The following is a 19,949-nucleotide window of genomic DNA, read 5'->3' as shown; positions in this document are numbered from 1 at the left end:
GAGGAAGCTGGTAACATTGCTCCTCTGCAGTTAGTAAGCAGGAGGTGAATGCTGGTACTCAGCTCACTCTTGTTATATGGTCCAGCATCTCACCCCATGGAATGGTGCCACCCATATTTAGGGTAGCACCATTCTTCCTGCCCCAGTTACCCAATCTAGAAGCTAGCTCCCTTATAAGTGCCAGGGGTTTGTTTATGTGATTCTAGATTCTATCAACTATTCAGTCAGGACCAACCATCATATTACTTAAAGTTTTTTGGAAAACCTTGATTTGCACATATACTGCAATCATCTAGTTCTGGCTGTGTTAGAGTTCTATGTGTAGACCAGGCTGGCCTCAGTCACAGATTTTCCTTGCCTCTGCCTCCCGATTGCTGGATTAAAAATGTTCATCACCATGCCTGGCATTTTTATGTATTAGATTTACTTATAGAAGTACTTTTATAGTGAGTCATGGCGGCTTATACCTGTAATTCCAGAGTTTGGGACAGTGAGGCAAGAAGGAGGGTCTGTAGACTTTAGACCAGATCCTGCCTCAGACAATACACACTCATTTTCTCCTCTACTCCCCTCTCCTCTCCTGTCCTCTTCTCTTGTCCTGTGTCTGTCTCCGTGTCTCTGTGTTTCTCAACCTAAAGTTACAGGAGGAACACACACAGTGTGTGATTTTTCTTTCTGTTCTATTTTTTGAGTTAGGTATCACCATATAGCCCTGGTAGCTTGGAACTATGTAGACCAGGCTGGCCTTATCTTCCTGCCTATACCTGCCCCAGGTAGGGGATGTGACTAAAGGTTCCTTCCAACACACCTGGCTAGATATTCTCAAGTTTTGTTTTATATTGTTCTGGCCAGGAGTAAGTTGGTTTAGATGTAGGCATATTTCACTTTAAAATTTTTCCACAGATATATCCTATTTGAAAGGAAAAATGCTGCCTCACAAGTATCTCTCAATACTTATTAGCCTCCAAAGTGGAAGTAGGGATCTGGCTTAGCCATGCTCCTGCCTAAAACAACTGAGTCACGGCTTTTAATTTAGTCTTTACTTTCCCCCTTATACTTGCACTTAAAACATGTTAGTTTCTTTACTAGTGTTTCTTGGTGGATCTAAAGTGAGGAGAAAGATGTCAACTCCTCACTTTGTTTTTAGTTTAGAGACCCTCCTTTGTATTGTTTATATTAAGTGCATTTTTGATACTAGGGAGCTAAATAAAAGGTGACAGTAAGTGTGGGTTAGCGAAGTCTTAAAAGAGGAAGTGTGTAGATTGACTTCCTAAGTAGTATTGAACCTTGGAAGTTTCAAGGGCATAATAAGTCATTGTAGTAAAAGGAAATTATGTTCATATCGAAGCTGCTTTGTAAACAGCTTGTTATGCTCGGGCTCCCTGGAGTTCCTTGGATTTGACTTTTTCTTGAGCTGTTTTTCTTCTTGTGGAACCTGAAGTTACTTATATTAAAGATATTTTATTTGTCTTGGTGAAAATTGCCAGACAGATTAGATAAAGGAACAGTTCTTAGCTGAAGTGTCAGCATGCTTAGAATTTATAGATTGGAATTGGAGGAATCTAAGTATGCTTTTGTTCTTTTAAAACCGAGTTTGACTGCACCATTTTCCAGTTGCCCTCTTCAGCTTACTATTCTTTTCATAGTTTCATATTTTCACTCTGTAAACTCAAAAGAACTACCTGTGAGTATAGGCCTCATAGTGAGGTAGTTAAGAAGGTGAGTTAGTCTGGGAGCTGTTGGTAACTTTCTTGGACTAAACTTTTGAGAAGTTACTGAGTTTCTCTGCCTCTGGTTCTTGGTTTCTGGAGAGATATAAAATTGCTCCTACTTCATAGGTCATGAGTGAGATCATCTGCTCTATCTATGCCTGGTGTGTAGAAACTCAGAGTAAATAAAATCATTCTTTGTCCCCTCACTCCTGAGGTACTGTACACTAGCGGGCTGCTGGACTCCTCAGAAATCCAAACCAATTTGTACTAAAAACAAGCTTGGTAATTACAGATATGTCTGGATGATAGAAGCTGATATCCCCAAACTGATATAATGTCAAAATAAGATCAGCAGGTTGATCTTGGCTTTGTGCATCATCAGAAACTCCTCCAGGACTCTCAAGACAGGTTGCTGCTACAAATGAATCTAATTGTTTTGGTTGGCCTTACGGTTGTGATCCTTTTGGTACAGTTGATTATAGTTTTGATTTTCCCCACCCTTATCCCAGAGTTCCACACCCTGCTTCTAAACTCTTGGTGTGTCTTTTTTGGATTTTTAGTTTTGGAGACAGTCTCACTGTATTGCCCAGGCTGGCTGTCTTAGTTAATGTTTTGTTGCTGTGAAGAGACACCATGACCAGGGCAACTTTATAAAGGAAAGCATTTAGTTGAGGTGGCTGGCTTACAGTTTCAGAGGTTTAGTCTATTACTGTTATGGTGGGAAGCATGGTACTGGAGAGGTGTATAGAGTGAGTTCCGGGACAGAACTACACAGAGAAACCCTGTCTTGGTACGTGGTAGGGAGAAAAAAGAAAAAGAAAAACAATAACAAAAACCCAGTTTAGCCCCTTAAGCTTTACTACATATTATACTCCTTGTCTTAGGGTTTTACTGCTGTGAACAGACACCATGACCTAGGCAACTCTTACAAGGACATCAATCAATCAATCAATCAATCAATCAATCAATCAATCACCAAGGTGGGCGCATGGCAGCTTCCAGGCAGGCACAGTGCAGGAGCTGAGCGTTCTACATCTTCATCTGGAGGCTGCTAGTGCAGAATACTGACTTCCAGGCAGCTAGGGTGAGGGTCTTAAAGCCAAAGCCCACAGTGACACACCTACTCCAACAAGGCCACATCTCCTAATAGTGCCACTCCCTGGACCGAGCATATACAAACCATCACACTCTGGGTTGCAACCCTTTTGGAGGTGGTTTTATGTAGGATATTTACATCACGGTTCATAACAGCATCAAATTTACAGTTGAGAAGGAGCAACAAAAATAATTTTATGTTTGGAGTCATCACAGCCTGAGGGACTGTATTAACTGGGCGCAGCATTAGGAAGATGAGGACCACTGCACTGTACTCATCTGTTCATTATTTCTAAGTTTCTCCTTTCTACTCTTTAAATGCTGGCTGTTTTGATCAGTTAAAATATACTTGCTCGGGGCTGGGGATTTAGCTCAGTGGTAGAGCGCTTACCTAGGAAGCGCAAGGTCCTGGGTTCGGTCCCCAGCTCCAAAAAAAAAAAAAAAAAAAAAAAAAAAACTTGCTCTCTCTTTCAGAATGTTGTGATTTTTTTTTTTTTAAATTGTACGTGCGTATCTTTACCTCAGTCTTGGATAGTATGGATTGCTGAGTTGAGTTCAACTGCCACTGAAAATATTCTCTTTGTGAGAGAATTCCTATGTATCTTTAGAGTATGGTGTGTCCGATAGTTGAGAACTGTCTGTCATCTTAGTTGGGTCATTCTTCCTCTCTCTATGCTCCCAGAAATAAGACTCAGGTTCAAACTATATTTACAAATCCCTTGACATATAGCTAGGCTCTTCTGACTAGATCATAACTTAAAAGAACCCACTTACTCCAGTCCACATTCTGCCACGAGGACGGTCCGCTGTGCTCAGCTGCCGTGCCTCTGCGTCCCATCTTCCCAGGTGAGCCTCCTGCCTGGAACTCCCAGAATCCTTTCTGCCCCCACATCCATACAGACACAAAATATTCTCTCTATAGCCTGTAATTGACTCCCTTCTACCTTTATTAATGTGCTTTTCAAAAGAGTTGAGTTTTACTTCGTTTAGATGCAGGATCTCACGTAGCCAGGAGGTAGCTTGACTTTGTAGCCAATGGTGACCTTGAACTTCAGGTCCTCTTGACTCATTAGTGCTGATAGTGTAGACCTGCTCCACCACGCACAGCCCAGTTTTATTACTTAGTTTTCATTATGTGTGTATGGGTTCCTGTGTGTCTTCGTGTGCATGCTTGTGGGGTCAGAGGTCAGAGCTGGGTATCTTCCTCAGTTGCTCTCCACCTTACTTTTGACATAGGATCTGTGACTGTTAAACAGTGGCTACTCTTTGAGCTTCACCATTGTCTTTGCCTCCCCAGCATTGGGCATCATAGTGCATGCCACTGTGCACAAGCTTTTCATCTGTTTTTTTCTATGGCTGTAGGTATCTGAACTCAAACAAGCATCTTACTGATTGAACTATTGTCGCAGCATGCCAGGGGTTTATTCTTGAGAAGAAATATTTTATATGTTAAATCTTTGAAAGGATTTATTCCTATTTGGGAAGGAGAAGATTTATGTGTTTATAAGTCAGTGTCATAAAATGTAGGTATTATGGCACTGTCTACCTAAGCTACATGTTGCAGTCTGTTGATTCTAAGTTACATGCCTGCATAGCATATTACTGCATGGAATGCAGTAAGCAATTGTAAGACAATGAACATTTGTGTATCTGAACAGAAGAGGCACTGTGAAAGCCTGTGTCCCTGTGAGGCCGTATCGATGAATGGGTCTTGCAGGATTAGTAGTTGTGTGTGAGTCAGTGATGAATAGGAAGGCTTAGGGCATGAGAGCCCTGGGACTGTGGCAGACTGCACATGGGACATGCTGTGGGATTGTAGTACTGTTACTGTCTGTGCCAGCTTGCTATTACAGTGATAAAGTATATCTCATGTGGTTACATGATTCTAGCACCCATTCCTGAAGAAAAGTGGCACTTTTTTCTTTTGCTACAGTTTTTAGGGACCCTTGAAAACTTTTTCACAATAATTGTTTGTAGGGCACTAAATAATAGTTTAGTACATTTATACATTATATATTGATTTAATCAGGTTATTACCTCATTCATTTAGTTCTTTTAAATCTTTGTTATTTTGAACTATATGAACAGAAGTAACTGTAACAACCTATGTAATTGAGCCCCTCCTTAATTCTTCTGTGACTTTGTACCCATTTAACATTTTCTCCATCCTCACCCTTCGCTCTACTCCCCCTTTTAGTGGCCTATCCACTGTTCTGTTTACTAGGTCTATGAGCTCAGCTGAAAAGTAATTTGTTATACTTTAAGAAACTAAAGAAAACTTTGTCCTTGTGTTAGAGGAGGCATTTTTCTCATTGAGCAGAGTTTTGTTTTAGGTTTAAGGTAGTTAAGAACCCACTCTTGCCAGTATTACCCTGGGATGGAAGCAAATGAAAAGGACATATAGCAGGGTCTGGTACCAGCCTGAAGCCCACTGCTTAGGAGGGTCTGGAGTAGAGTGGCCAAGTTCAACCCCTGCTTGAGCTATAGGAGTTCCAGTAACTTAAAGACTTTATGACAGAATAAAAAGTGTGTGTGTACGTGTGGGACTTGGGGGACAGGCATGATGGTTCCTTGTTAATACCAACACTCCTGAGGGAGAGGCAGGAGGATCTGTCTATATTGCAAGTACCAGGTTAGTCAGAGCTATAGTGAGACCCTGTCAAAAAGAGTGGGAAAAGGACCTAGGGGTCTCATTTGGCAGAATACCTGTCTCCCATGCAGAAAGCCCTGGGTTTAGAAGCCTAGCTTTTGGGAGGTAGAGACAGAAGGATGGGAAGAAGTTCAAGGTCATGTTTGGATTTGCTTAGTTCAAGGTAAGCCTGAGCTGTATGATCCTGTCTCAAGGAAAAAGAAAAGAAGGGTTGGAAATATAAGTAATGGAGAATTTGCCCAGGTGGTGTAAGCAAGGCCCTACCTACATTGGATTCTCGGACACACACACACACACACACACACACACACACACACACACACACGTTTGTTTTACTTATTAGGTTAGGTAGTTATATGTAAATCTTTACTTCATGTTTCCATGTTTGCAAAATAAATTACCTAAAAGTGCAGAAGAGCTTTGTCAGAGTTTAAAAAAACCAAAAAACATTATTATTTATTATGTGTAGAGGTGTTCAGCCTGCACGTGTGTCTGTATTCCATGTGTGTGTGATGCATGTGGAGGCCGGAAGAGAGTAAATCCCCGGGACTGGAGTTATAGACTTAGGTAGTTTGAACTGTGGCTGGTGCTGGGGGTCCTGGGAGAGCTGACAGTGCTCGCTAGCAGCCTCTGTGGTAGCTCTTGAAGCAGAAATAACATAGAACTGTACTTCCCACGCCCCTGCTTCTCCACGTGCCTTTTCTGTCACTGCTTATGCTGTGCTGACTGGTCTGGGCCCTGGCACATACTTTGCAGGGTGTTTTACATCCAGGTACATCTGCATTCTTAGTGCCTCAGGACTGCCCAGTTGGTCAAGGTGCATCATCCTCATTCAGAGACTTCACATTTTAAATGTGCTATTCTGACTGCCTTCATCCCAAAATCTGTCCTGAGTTCTTTCTACTTTTGTATTATTTATAGTATCCTATACATCTCAGTTTATGACCAGTGAATGTCCAAAGCACGGTTTGTTTATTCTCTGAACTTGAGAATACTGGTTGACTCTCTTCCCTTTCTTTCTTTGGTCAGTCTTCCTCATCTCGGTAGATGGTGACACACCCCTGTGCTAGTGTCTTGCAGGAGACTCATTTAAAGTTGAGCAAATTGTGATCTTAAATACATTCATTTATTTTAAGAATATTTTCAGATTACTTGGATTAAAATAGAAGTATATTTGAAGTTAAAAGTTATTGCTTTTAAAGTAATCTAGTGTTGGAAAACATGAAACTTTATAGCAAGGGCATATTAATAAATTAGTATTGTGAGGTGAGATGCCCTGCAAGACACTGCACGAGTATTAAGTTCATTGCTGCATAGTTGGGCACTGCCCTGTGGGAGAGTAAAGGCATGCTGGAAATACTGAATAAGTATTTAAAGGTCTCAAAACCTTTCTACCCTAGTTCTTGCATGTATCTGTGAAGCTTATTATAAGTTAATAGGCATGTAGTCACTCAATGTTTTTATTTGGGCAGAGAATAGTATTTACAACTATTTGTACTGCATTGCCTTTAGTGCTCTTGAAAGTCTTAACTAACTCAGGTCGGTAGTGTCTGAGGTTTTCTAACCTTGAATTGCTGTGCACCACACGAGTCACTGACTTCCCTTTGTTATTTAGAGTTGCTGCCATTCTTTTTTTTTTTTTCCCTTCATTTCTTTAATTTTGTTGTTTGTGAAACTTGGGAGTTTAATCATTATAAAAGCAAAGTTTCGTTTTCAAGTAGAATTAAAGATAAGGTTCATGTGTGTAACTGCAAGGATTTATTGCCTTTTAAAGGTATAAGTGAAAAGCTTATGATTAAAAATTTGGGGCTGGGGATTTAGCTCAGTGGTAGAGCGCTTACCTAGGAAGCACAAGGCCCTGGGTTCGGTCCCCAGCTCCGGAAAAAAAAGAACAAAAAAAAAAAATTTAGACCCATCCTCCCTAACTGTTTTCATTGTTTTTGATCTGTGTAGCCTACAACATGCTTTGTGTGTGTGTGTGTACTCTCCTCTCATGTTCTCTCATCTCAGCAGTTCCCTGGGATTGCATGCTCTACCCACTGAGCAATTTCATGAGCCCTCTTCTTTGTTTTCATTTCTTCTATTTATCGTAGGGTTAATTTCATCTTTTACTGTTTTTTTTTAAAGTGGAAGTTTACTGATTTTATATATTTTATAGTATTTCCAGTGCTATACATTTTCCCCTTAAGTATTGCTTTTCTTTATGTCTAAAATTTTGTTATATTTTCACTTAATGTTTTTTAAGGTTTTATTTCAATTATGAGAATTCATTTATGTCAGTGTATAAGTATATACATGTGAGTTCGTGTGCCTACAGAGGTCAAAAGTTAGTTACCCCTCAAGCTGGAGTTCTGGGATATTGTGAGCCATCCAGTATGGGTACTGGGTTCTCTGCAAGAGTAGTTTCCTGAGCCATCGCCCTAAACATCCCCAGCATGGTTTTAAGACCTTTTCTTTGACTCATCCTTATTTAGAATTAATTTGGTTAATTTCTACGTATTTAAGAGATCTGGTAGTCTTTCTGCTAATGATTTCTATTTTAATTTTATTAGTGTTTGAGAGCATATTTAATAAACTTTCTAATCTTAAATTTGTCATATTTATGACACAGATGTCTGCCTAGGTGAATGTGTAAGCTTGAGAATGATGACTGTATTCTGCTGCAGTTACAAGGAGTGGCTGGTAGATGGAAGGTGGCTATCCAGTTGGTGGATGTGGTGTTGGGTCATGTTTTCTTATTGAGGGGTCCTGGGGTCTTCTCCTTAATAGTAGATTCTGTGTTTCTCTCCTGCAGTCTGCTTTTGTCTTGAATTTTGGTGCTCCATTTGTACATGTACACATACTAAGGATGTTTTCACTGTTGAATATTCCCCTGTATTTGATAACTTCCTTTGCTCTGAAGTCTGCTCTGTCAGGATTAATTCAGCTAATCCTATTTTCTTTTCTCTGATTAAGCATGTAGTTTTAATTATAGTCATGTAGAAATTGTTTTGTTAATTCCACTATCTTTAACTGAATCTGGTTAGGATGATTTCTTCTCTTTAGATTACATTTCACCTTTCAGTGTGTCTTGTGATTTTTGTATTGAGATCCTGGACCTAATCTACTGAGTGGAAAGACGATGCTAATAGGTGTTCAGTTTTTGGTTTTATGTTTAGTTGACTAGAATAGTTGTTCTCGAACTGTGAGTTGCGACCCTTTCACAGGGATCATATATTAGACATGCATATCAGATATTTATATCACAATTTATAACAATAGCAGAATTACAGTTATGAAATAGCAACTAAAATAATTTTATGGTTGGGAGTTATCCCAACATGAGGAGCTGTATTAAAGGGTCATAGTATTAGGAAGGTTGAGAACCACTGGGCTTAGGAATTAAGACTGTTATTCTAGGTATCAGGTTAAAACTTTGTTTGATAGTCTTCATGTTGTCTTTGAATTTCCCTAGAGACCTGGGTGAGATGTATCTTTTTGTCACTTGATCTTCCTTGTTGTCATAGGAGACTATTAGTATGGTGGCAAGGTACTGGATGGAGAGGAAGTATGGGAAAGTATTCTGTGCCCTTGGGTTGCCATCTTGACAAGTGCTTCGGTGTTGTGACAAAAGACAAGGGATGTTATGAATTGGATCTGTATCTCTTGTAGATAAGTAAGGTTCTGGTAAACTCCAGTAGTTTGTGCTCTGGTAAAATAGTTACTTTTGAAAGAAGGCCTTGTTAAGAACAGAATGTCACAGAATGGTATCCAGAATGGCTAATTTCTAACATGAGAACTAGAGTGGTCCAGGGAGTTGGCACTATTAGGAGGTGTGTCTCTTAGTCTCTTACAGGTGGTGTTTTGTTTTTTTTGGGGGTTTTTTTTTTTGGAGCTGGGGACTGAACCCAGGGCCTTGCGCTTCCTAGGCAAGCGCTCTGCCACTGAGCCAAATCCCCAACCCCCCCCCCCTTTTTTTTTTTTTTGAGAATTTTCTAGTTATAATTTCACTGTGGTAAAACGAAACAAAAAACAAAACCATACGCAATATACTAGTTCTGTTCAGTTTCTAAGAGGTTTTTTTTTTTTTTTTTTAATGGCCTAAGACATGTCTCATGTCTGTCCTGATGCTTTGGGAGGTAGTGGGTTTTCTTCTCTCTCTCTCTCTCTCTCTCTCTCTGTATGTGTGTGTGTGTATGTGTGTGTGTGTGTGTATGTATGTCTCTGTGTCTGTCTGCCACACGCTGGTGGTGATAGGTAGTTTTTGAGATAGGATCTTATGTAGCTGAGCTTGCTTCCCCATTCACTAGATGAGGATGTCACTAAACTTGTCTATAGCTTCTACTCAGCTACCTTATATTACCCAGGCCCATCTGTCCAGGGGTGACACCACCCACAGTGGGCTGGGCCCTCCTGCACCAATTAGTAATCAAGAAAATGCCCTATAGAAATGCCCAGTCCCAGAAGTGTATAGGTTTGTGTCAATAATTAGTCAGCACAGTGATAGTTGTCTTTGGCTTTGTTTCATCATGTGATTGGAGGACATTTACTAGATTGCAGTTTAAAGCAGGCAGGTAGTATTCCTTTCTCTAATGAATCAGGCTGTGGTCTTGTACAGTGAGACACTTGGGGTATAGAAGTAAGCGACGCCGTACAAATTGTTTACTTCCTTTATGACTCTGGCTCAAAAGTACAGTATTTAGTGTTCTTAGTATTGAAACTTTGTTGTTCACAGCTCTTGGACAAGCACAAGACTATAGAAAGCATGGTGGAGCTTCTGGACCTGTATCAGATGGAGGACGAAGCCTACAGCAGCCTTGCAGAAGCTACAACGGAGCTCTACCAGTATCTACTCCAGCCCTTCCGAGACATGCGCGAGCTTGCCATGCTGCGGAGGCAGCAGATCAAGGTATTTGCTGTGCTCTAAGCCTAAGCTATGACCACACTGCCCCGTAGTTCTGAGGCTGGGTAGTCATACATTTTAACTACAAAAGAAGTTTTTAAAATAATGCAGACAGAGTCTTGGCCTTTCCTCCAAGGTCCTTGTTGGGACACTCCATTGACATGATCTTAACTTTTGAAAAATACTGAATTGTCAGTTATTTAAAAATAAATTTGGCACTTGCATTAAAAGGATGTCAGAAACCCAAGACTGGGTGTTAGAATTTGCTAACGTTGATTTGCTAAATCAACTGCAGACATATTTTGGGAATGTAACCTGAAAGGCAGGAAGAAAAGAGAACTAGATGGCATGGTTGTCCCACCAGTTCTGCACGGTGGCAGTGTTGCACTTTTGCAATTCAGGATTGACTGCTTCAGACTCTAGCCATCAACACAGCGTGTATTGAGTATCCACTTGAGAATCTGTAGACTGTGAGTGAGCTGCTGTCGCTAGTTACTCCATTTTCCTTGGGAAGCAGTGTAAGAAGAAACATTTCTTTACATTAGTAACTTTCTTTAAGGTAAAAATGATATTTTACTGTATTTGTTGTTCTAAGATGTTACCTCTCACACCATCAACCCTACGATTTTATTCTTTGTGCTTAAGAATGATTATTGCATACAGGTGTTACTTCCTAGTGACTCCCTACATCTAGTTATTGAGTTCATGGTGTGTCAGTGAATATGGTAAGTGGTACTATCACACAAATTACTCACTGGGATCGTTTAGGTCCTTGTCCGTAGTAATAGTTATCAGTTTAAATTGGTGTAATTCCAAAGAATGTTTTAAAATTAAATTATTACTACTTACCATTAAGTTAGAAAATACACATATTTGAAAAAAGGAATACTTGTTTGGCAAAGTATTTGTTATAAGCACCACTAAAATCAGTTGCTTATACATAGTATTTTATGGATATGATATTTCAATTCTTCTGAAGATCATTGTCTTAGAGTGTCTTTTGCTGTGATAAAGCACCATGACCAAAAGCAACTTGGGAGGAGAAGGCCTTTTCAGCTTACAGTCCCTATCATAGTCTATCACGGAAGTCGGGACAAGAACTCAAACAAGGGCAGGAACCTGGAGGCAGGACCTGATGCAGAGGCTAGGGAGAGGTGCTGCTTCTACTGACTTGCTCCCCATGGCTTGGTCATTCTTCGTTGTTACAGAACCTAGGACCACCTGCCTAAGGGGTGGCACTGTTCACAGTGAGCTTTGTGCCACACCAACTCCCAGTTGGTCCCAAGAGGCCCGCCCACAGGATAATCTAGTAGGGGCATTTTTCCAATTGAGCTTCCTTCTTCTAAAATGGCTCTGGCTTTGTAGCAGGTTGACATAAAACTAACCAGCACAGTGATTGAGAATTGAGATGTAAATAGAAGATGACAGTCAAGCTGGCCATAGCAATAACATTTCAAAATATTTTTAACATTTTTTTTTACAATGGTTAAATATATTGTATGTAGGGATATGTTTTTGTATGTATAGGTAACAGATTTGTATTGAGTTGGTAGCATTATAAATGCATTTCTAACTGGTAGTCTACAGAGGTTTTGGTTAGTCCATAGTGCTACTATTACCATGTCTCGGAAAGAGTTCCCTTGTGTGAGCACTACTCAACTTTGGGTGGGCTTATTGATGTCTTGGGAGAGCCAGCTCTGCTCTGCATGCTTAATGAGACATCAGGTGTGAAACAGAAGTCCAGCTTGGGGAGTATTCATGACATTACGTATTGCTTACAGAGCAGTCTGAAATATAACTCTTGAAGCTTGAACTCTTGAAAAAAACAGTGGTAGAGTATATGCTCAGCACCATAAAACAAGTTTAAAAAGTAGATTAAATTAAAAGGGAAAAAGATTGAGAATAATAAAGGAAACAGACAAAACTTAGACAAAAAACTGTGAGGGCAAACTTTACAGTGTAGGTTAGAAGCTTAGTCCAAATTTCTTTTTAACTCAGTAAACATAGATTGTGTGTGTGTGCATGTGTCTTTTTCCTTTTTTGAGAGAGAGTCTTTGTTTATGTAGTCCTGGCTGTCCTGAGCTCACTCAGGTCATGTAGACCTGACCCTGAGGCTCTCCTAGCTTCCACTCCCATCTTTTCTCACTCCTTTTCCTCAGAATTAGTCTGGAGGGCTCCCAGAAGTAAACCAGTACAGCAGTCAAATAATATATACGTTGGAAAAAGTTAAGTAAAACCTAGTATTCTTAGAAATTCTTCACTTTGAAAATTCGAAGGAATCTTAAAGGTGTTATTAGGAAGAATGTGTAAGTTTAATGGAATTTTGGTGTATAGTCAATATAAAGCAAGGCGTGTAAATTAATGCAGAGGTCACTCTGTAGGAGACTACCTGTCCCAGCATGTCTAATGTCCTAGGGCTCAATCCCCAGTAGCTCAGAACAAGTAACACCAAAACTGCTGAAATTGCAGCACATCTAAGGGAGAGGTAGAGCATAGTGATAGATTAGAAGACTTCATAATGTTTATAGTGTGCCAATATGTTAGTCAGTATTCTCTTACTGAAACAAAATGTCCAAGGCAGGGTCTTTTCAGTTCCAAGGAAGGGTAAGTTGGTAGTCTAAGCTCGGTGCCAGCTCTCGGGAGAGCACGTTTGAGGAGATGATAGCACAGTTGGTTGGGCCCTAAGCTGAAGGAAGAGCCTTTTACTCGGCTCCCACTCAAGGGCTTACCAGGCTTCCATCATCCATCCCCTGGAGCCAGGTTGTAGCAGACACACCTTTGTAGTGAGGTCTCACTTAATGGGTATACTGAATAAAATCACTTTTTGCCGTGCCTTTGCAATTAATTTTTATTTAAAGTTAATACTTAATAAAACTATTTGTCATGTGTTTTATATTTTACACACTGTAGAAGAGCAAAATTGAACTAGTGAACTTCTATAATTTGTCAAATTTTGGTGAGAACACTTAAGATCTGCTGTTAAAGAGATGTTTTTAGAGAGTATTATATTGTTAAGTATATTTTACTATGTTGAATAGATCTCTGTAACTTCCTAAAAGAAATTTTGTGTCCTTTAACCAAAATCTTCCCTATGTCCCAAGTCCCTCCCTTCTACATGAGTTAGTACCATTCTATTCCTTAGTACAGGCTGAATGGCATTTTTATATGTGTCTGTGTGCATGTCCGTGCTGTCTCTGTCCATTTGTCTAGTTGATGAACACGTGCATTCATCCCATCTCTTCACTATTGTGAGTAATGCTGAGTCAAATTGGACACACACGTCTCAGCATACTAACGGCAAGTCCTTTTCCCATACAACTAGACGTACGACTAGAAGACTATGTGGTCTGTCTGAGGAGCTACCATAATAGTTAACACTAATATGTTCCCATAGCAGTGTACAAAACCTCCCCTTTCTTCACTTCCTTTCCAGTATTTGTGACCTTCCTTTATGACTGTCCAATTAAATAGGAGTAAGATGATAACCTCATTGTGGCTTTGATTTACTTTTCCTGATTAGTGATATAGAACAATTTTTGTATGTCAGTTAGCCATATGTCCTGTTTCCTTAGCTCCTTTGCCAGCTTTTTAAAATTGTCATCTCCTATTTGGATACTAATCTTTTTTGAGATGTATGGCAGGGAATCAAATCCAGGCTCTTTTAATGCCACTCAGATACTTAGATTCTTTGCTACTGGCCAGCATCCTCAGGCCTCTCACTGTGCAACCTGGCCTCGAACGTTAGATCTGCCTTGTTGGCATCCTGGGTAGCTATGGTTACAGGTACATACTGGTGTACCCATTTCAGTCTTGGTGGTGTATTAAGAAGCTCTGATGGGGCTGGAGAGATAGGTCAATGCTTACTGCTTTTCTAGAGGATCTTAATTTGGTTCCCATTACCCATAGTGGGTGGCCTCTAACCAAGCATTTGTAACTCCAACTCCAAAGGATCTAATGCCTTCTGGCCTCCACTGTCACTTTAGCACTTACATATAACACATACACACAGAAAAACACATATGTATAAATAAACACATACGGTTTTTAAAAAAGTTCTTGATAATTGCTTATCATTGAACAAACATTCCCATTGCCTAATAAAGGTTACATTGTACTTAAACAGTATCAATAAGTATATTCACAAATCTGTGTTGGCATTTGCTTCACGGAAGAATCCAAAGTTAGGTTCTTCCAATATCTTAACAATGCACAGAAATACCCTAGTAACTTTTTACAAAATGCAGTAACCTAGCAAGGATGTACTTAAGGAGTCCCATGCCAGAGGATTTTATTTATAAGTCAGTCTTACTCTTCTGGCTACCAAAACTGACATACCTCTTCCCATGTGAAAACGGTCTCTGCTTTCTCTCTAGCCTTGACATTCCAAACAGAGCTGTCATGGTATTTAGCACATAATCCAGCTGAACAGGGCGGCTGCAACATCTTCAAGTTTTCCAAGTTAGGAGAAGATGCTAAGAGAGAGTTGTTGTGTGGGGCCTTGAGTACAATAAAATGATCGAGCAATTGGTTGCAACATTGTAACCGCTAAGTGCAAAAGTCCTCTGTGGAGCAGCCGAGGAAACAATGGGTAAAGCGTGTTTGTATTATTTGTGAAGGTGGAGACAGATACACATCTAACCAACAGCACTCTTCAGATGAGTGCTTTTCACCTCCTCCCACAAGAGCCATAGTACAAAATTGCAGTTTTCTAGATGTTTATCCCCTCCTTTTTTATCTGTTGCTCAGAGGCACAGTGTTTATTCATGCAGGTGGAAATAATTTCTGTCTTCCTCTTTTCTCTTTTCTCAGTTTTCTTTTGACAAGGTCTCACTTGGTAGATTAGGCAGACCAACCTGCCTCTGAGCTTCCTGAGTGCTGGGATAACCGGTGTGGTTTGAACCACCCTGCCTGGTAGAAACTGAAGCCACGGTCTTGCAGATCCAGGCAGGAGCTCTAAACTGACTTAGACCCCTGGGCCTTGCAAAATGCAGTTATTAAATAGGAAGAAAATGTCTGAAGATTTGCCACTCAAACACGACATCAGTACTATATTTTATATGCTTTCATTTCTTCCGTAATCTATTATGTAATTGAAATTTATTTTATCTATGATTTTGATCTGTATCCACCTATTACTATAGCATATTTTTATGTTAAGAGAAACACCATAAACATTCATATCGCAAAGAATTGAATTTTATGATCGGGTAACACAGCTTTCTCATTACAAGTCTGGCATTCATTTCACCCTTTAGTTCAAACAGCTCTTGGTGTAAACAGCTCTAGCTGTCACTCCTTAAAGATAGTTTCTTGTGCATGCTTGCGTGTGTGTTCATTCCTGCTCCTTAGATGACCTTATTTACCCTTATGGTTTTATAAATGCTTTCTTTGTGTTACTGATGTTCAGATTTATATCTCTGGCCCTGACCTTTGCAAAATTAATTCTAACACATATAAAACTAAATCCTAGGCCTTTAAATTTTTAAAGTTCCATTCCCTCTCAGAGTAAGGGTGCTAAATATCAGCTGGTTAAATTTTATTTTAGTTTTAGATTATTATGTTAATTCTGTATCTTGCATTGCTTAGAGAATATGGCTTGTTTTTTTATTTTTGAAATTCATTATTAGATTTCAGTGATTTGATACCTGGTTTTTATAATTTTAAAATATGCCATGGTTAGGGGTTGGGGATTTAGCTCAGTGGTAGAGCGCTTGCCTAGGAAGCGCAAGGCCCTGGGTTCGGTCCCCAGCTCCGAAAAAAAGAACCAAAAAAAAAAAATGCCATGGTTGAATAACATCTGCTTTTCATTGATTTCTAATTTTTGTTTATTGCTCATGAGTTTAAGTGTGCATGGGTGTTTTGCCTACATGTTTATCTGTATACCATGTGTGTGCTTGGCACCCACAGAAGCCAGAAGAGCATGTCAGATCCCCTGGAAGTGGAGTTACAGATAGTTGTGAATTACATGGTGTTGGGAATTGAATCTGGGTCTTCTAGAAAAGCAGCTAGTCCTCTTAACTGCTGAGCCGCCTCTCTAGCCCCACTCCCCCTTTTAGGGTTTTCTCTATGAAGCTGTAGCTCTCCTGAAACATACTCTGTAGACCAGGCTTGACTCTTCCTCCTGACTGCTGAGATTATGGCGTACATCAACACTCCAACTCTTAGATCTTAATCCTCAAGTGTCATTAACATTCTTCCCCATGCTTCATCCTTCCGAGGACGGGGGTACCAGACATGGCTACTGTACCCTGCTTAAATGTATCTTATTCCAATTAATCTTTTGTATATGGTAAAGCAAGAATATATATGGATATATGGTCCATTTCTGTCCATTTTGTTTTCACCTTTGTTGTTGTAACTTTTGTAATACATAACTATTTATCTAAAAGGATAGAGTGCTTGTTTAGAATGTGCCAGACCTTTGTTTCCTTTAAAAAAACAAAAACAAAAACAAAAAAACCCCCCAAAACCAGTAAATTAAAGGGAAATTAATAATTGTTAACCTAAAATATAATTATTCTAAATAAATTGTTCATTGTCTTAACACTCACAAATGACCAAATGCTTTGCTGTATGCGCATTTTGGGGGGTCGGGATAGGAGGATGGAAAAAGGTAGGAAAGGAAGAACGGAAGGATATTCCCATGTCAAAAGTCTTCAGCGCCTTTATTAAGTCAGTTTAAAACCACTTACCTTTCTTCTAGAGCAGGATGAAGTAGTATCTTTATTGTAACACTGAGCCTGACTAGCACTCGCACATTACACCTATAAAGTGTTGGAGGACAAGTAAAAGAGTTTCCCTTTTCTCTCTAAAGATTTCCATGGAGAATGATTATTTGGGTCCTCGAAGAATTGAGAGTCTACAGAAAGAAGACGCTGACTGGCAGCGGAAAGCTCACATGGCTGTTTTGTCTATTCAGGACCTCACTGTCAAATATTTTGAAATAACAGCAAAAGCTCAGAAAGGTAAGCTTTTTGGTAAAACTCCTTAGGCATTTTTGAAACTGAGTAGTTAAGTTTTATGTTTAGAATAGTTATGTAGTAGAGTTTGGAGAATGCATTTCCCCCATTGGACAGAGAGTAGCCACGGTTAGCAGTCAAGGTATCCCTTCAATCCAAGCGTATGTGTGCACTGTATCCATTCTTTAGGTCGATAGGAAAACCTGGAGAAAGCTGTTGTGGGGTAGCCACCAACAAAGATGCTTGGACATCTTGTAAGTGTTCATTAGCCGGCTGGTGACTGCCCTGGGTGTTTGCAATCTGAGCCTTTCTCAGGAGGAGCATTTTAAGCACAAAACTATTTTCTAGGTTCACATATTTCAGTTAATAATTTTGGTTAGCCAGAAGTAAAACTACTGGAGCCAAAAGGCAAGGTTATCACATGCAGAGATTTCCCAGAACTGTGGACTCTGATGGATTAAGCCTTTGTTCCCATTTGGCAGGTGGTGCTGTCAGGGTGCTGAGTTTTAGCCTGAATGTTTTCCATCATGAAGTCAGTTGTGCTAAGGTCTGAGGCCCTGTTAAAAATACAGACACAGACACAGTGAGGTCATTTATTTAATCTTGGTAAAGCCAACAAATGGAGAAACAGTTGAAACAATTACCCATGTATATGCACACAAGTGAATTTTTACAGAACTAAACCTCACAGACTTGAGTTTAAAATGAATCTTAGTTAAAATAGAATGTTCCTTCTGTAGTACACTCTGTTGATCTGACAGTTGCTTTACTATTTAAATACAATTTTATAAGATGGCTAGAAAATTTAAAATGGCAGAAATATTTTTGATATAAAACAGACAATGGGGATATTTTGTTTGAGACCTTAAAATTGAGGATTAAGGAGACACTGAGTTGAGAGCTTCAGCTCCCTTTGTTACTATGTTCGTTGTTGTCACAGTACATGTTAAGACAGGTTCTTCCTTGCTCTTGTGGTAGTTTAGAGTAAATTCGTCTTTCTGTGTCTCTCTTCATTTGCTGTCTGTTGTCTTTCCCTAACAAAGAATGTTGTTTTGTATTTATTGAAGAGCACAGAAAACATGATATGAGAAAGAAATAAATGATTTTATTCTACAAAAATTTTTAGAGTTTTACAAGAGGTGTTTTACTGATCCAAGTTGACCCAAGACAGTACTCAAAACTGCAAACATGTTATGGACTTCTAGCCACATGTTGGTTCCAGCATTTATGGTGGATCTCTGGGTTCTTTAATATTGCTTTCAGCCTGTCGCCTGCTTACAGCAAATGATCGCAACACACACACATTACTCTGGGTCAGGGGCATGGCTGCGTATATCATTTTAAGGTCAAAGCTATGCATGTAGCTCGTGGTACAACACGGCTATGGAAGACTAAAGGTATAGTAAGAGTGGCTTCATTGTTTTCTCGAAGGACAGATTAGGCTGAGCACAAAATTTAGATTGAACAAAGTCTAACATGAGCTTAAGGCATGTTATTAGCATGATCTCAGGGTCTGGCAAAAATTGAGGTTTTGAAAGCAAGAGTTATTTTCAGAAAAAGCTATTTCCTCAGAGCCACTAAGAACAGCAGTGACTGTGACAGCAAAGCTCAGAGACCATGGAGCAGGACTTCTAAGGAAGCAAATCCCTATCTGTCAGAACGAGATTGTGTGATTTTTGAAGACTAAGTCAAGAAATAGCAATATTTGTAAAGTAAGCGCCAGAGGTAGTTTTATAGCTGGCTGGTATTCGAGCCTCAGTGTAGGAGCGGTAAGCGTGAGGAATTGACTGACAGCTACTTTTTTGTATGTAAATTATTAATGAATATATTTTTTTAAAGAAAACTTCTGGGGCTGGAGAGATGGCACAGCAGTTAAGAGCACTGGCTGCTTCTGAAGAAGGCAGATCGATTCCCAGCACCCACCTAGTTGCTCACAAACGTCTGTTAACTCCAGTTCCAGGGACTCTGATGCTCTTTTCTGGCTTCCATGGGTACTAGGCATACATGCTGTGCACAGACACACATGCACACCTGCACATGTAAATAAAACTAATATAAAGGATTTCTGAAAAATTTAAGGCAAAGCTTAGTAAATTCTGTATTGTGAAAGATAAACATACTACAAAATTAATCACTTGAAAATATGTGAGATTATCCCATGTTGTGGTTTATCCCATATCGCATTTTGAGCGAGTCTAATCGCCAGCTTCTGTCATTTGTTGAAATGTGATTGACATAAGGGTCAATCTTTTAGGGTTTCAGGAGGCATCCTGCCGGTGCTTCTATCTGTGATAAGCTTTTTCAAAAGGAGAGTTTATTTCAGTTGTTTATATGCATGTGTCTATGTGGTTGGTTCTGTGGATGTGACTTCAGGTACTCATGGAGGCCCAAGGCATTGGCTGTCCTGGAGCTGGCATATTTGTCTATAAACTGTCCAATGTTGGTGCTGCTAGTTGACCTCTGGTCCTCTGGAAGAGTTTGGGAGTTCATAATCACTGAGCCATTTCTCCATTTCTGCTTTTAAAAATTGGAACATATTAGCTGTCTGTCAACGATGAACTTTTGATCCAGTCCTGGATCAAACTACAAACTAAGACGCTTTTCCTCTCTGGGAAAGAAGAGGGCCATGCTGCCTCTGACTGCTGCTGGTT

The 19,949-nt window shown here is 39.8% G+C and overlaps 1 protein-coding gene across 2 annotated transcripts in view; it reads left to right on the top strand.

Moving 5' to 3' along the window:
* Jmy (junction mediating and regulatory protein, p53 cofactor) overlaps positions 1-19,949 on the top strand; it is a 64,838-nt gene that overhangs the window by 8,052 nt on the left and 36,837 nt on the right. For both annotated transcript variants that reach the window (NM_001433238.1, XM_087633675.1), the window contains exons 2-3: positions 10,172-10,345; positions 17,154-17,304. In NM_001433238.1, the coding sequence (NP_001420167.1) occupies positions 10,172-10,345; positions 17,154-17,304 (325 nt within the window). The remainder of the gene's footprint in view (positions 1-10,171; positions 10,346-17,153; positions 17,305-19,949) is intronic.

The sequence above is a fragment of the Rattus norvegicus genome, chromosome 2 (genome assembly GCF_021556685.1).
Source record: "Rattus norvegicus strain SHRSP/BbbUtx chromosome 2, alternate assembly SHRSP_T2T, whole genome shotgun sequence".
Classification (NCBI taxonomy): domain Eukaryota; kingdom Metazoa; phylum Chordata; class Mammalia; order Rodentia; family Muridae; genus Rattus; species Rattus norvegicus.
This window is presented reverse-complemented; position numbering and strand designations above follow the sequence as displayed.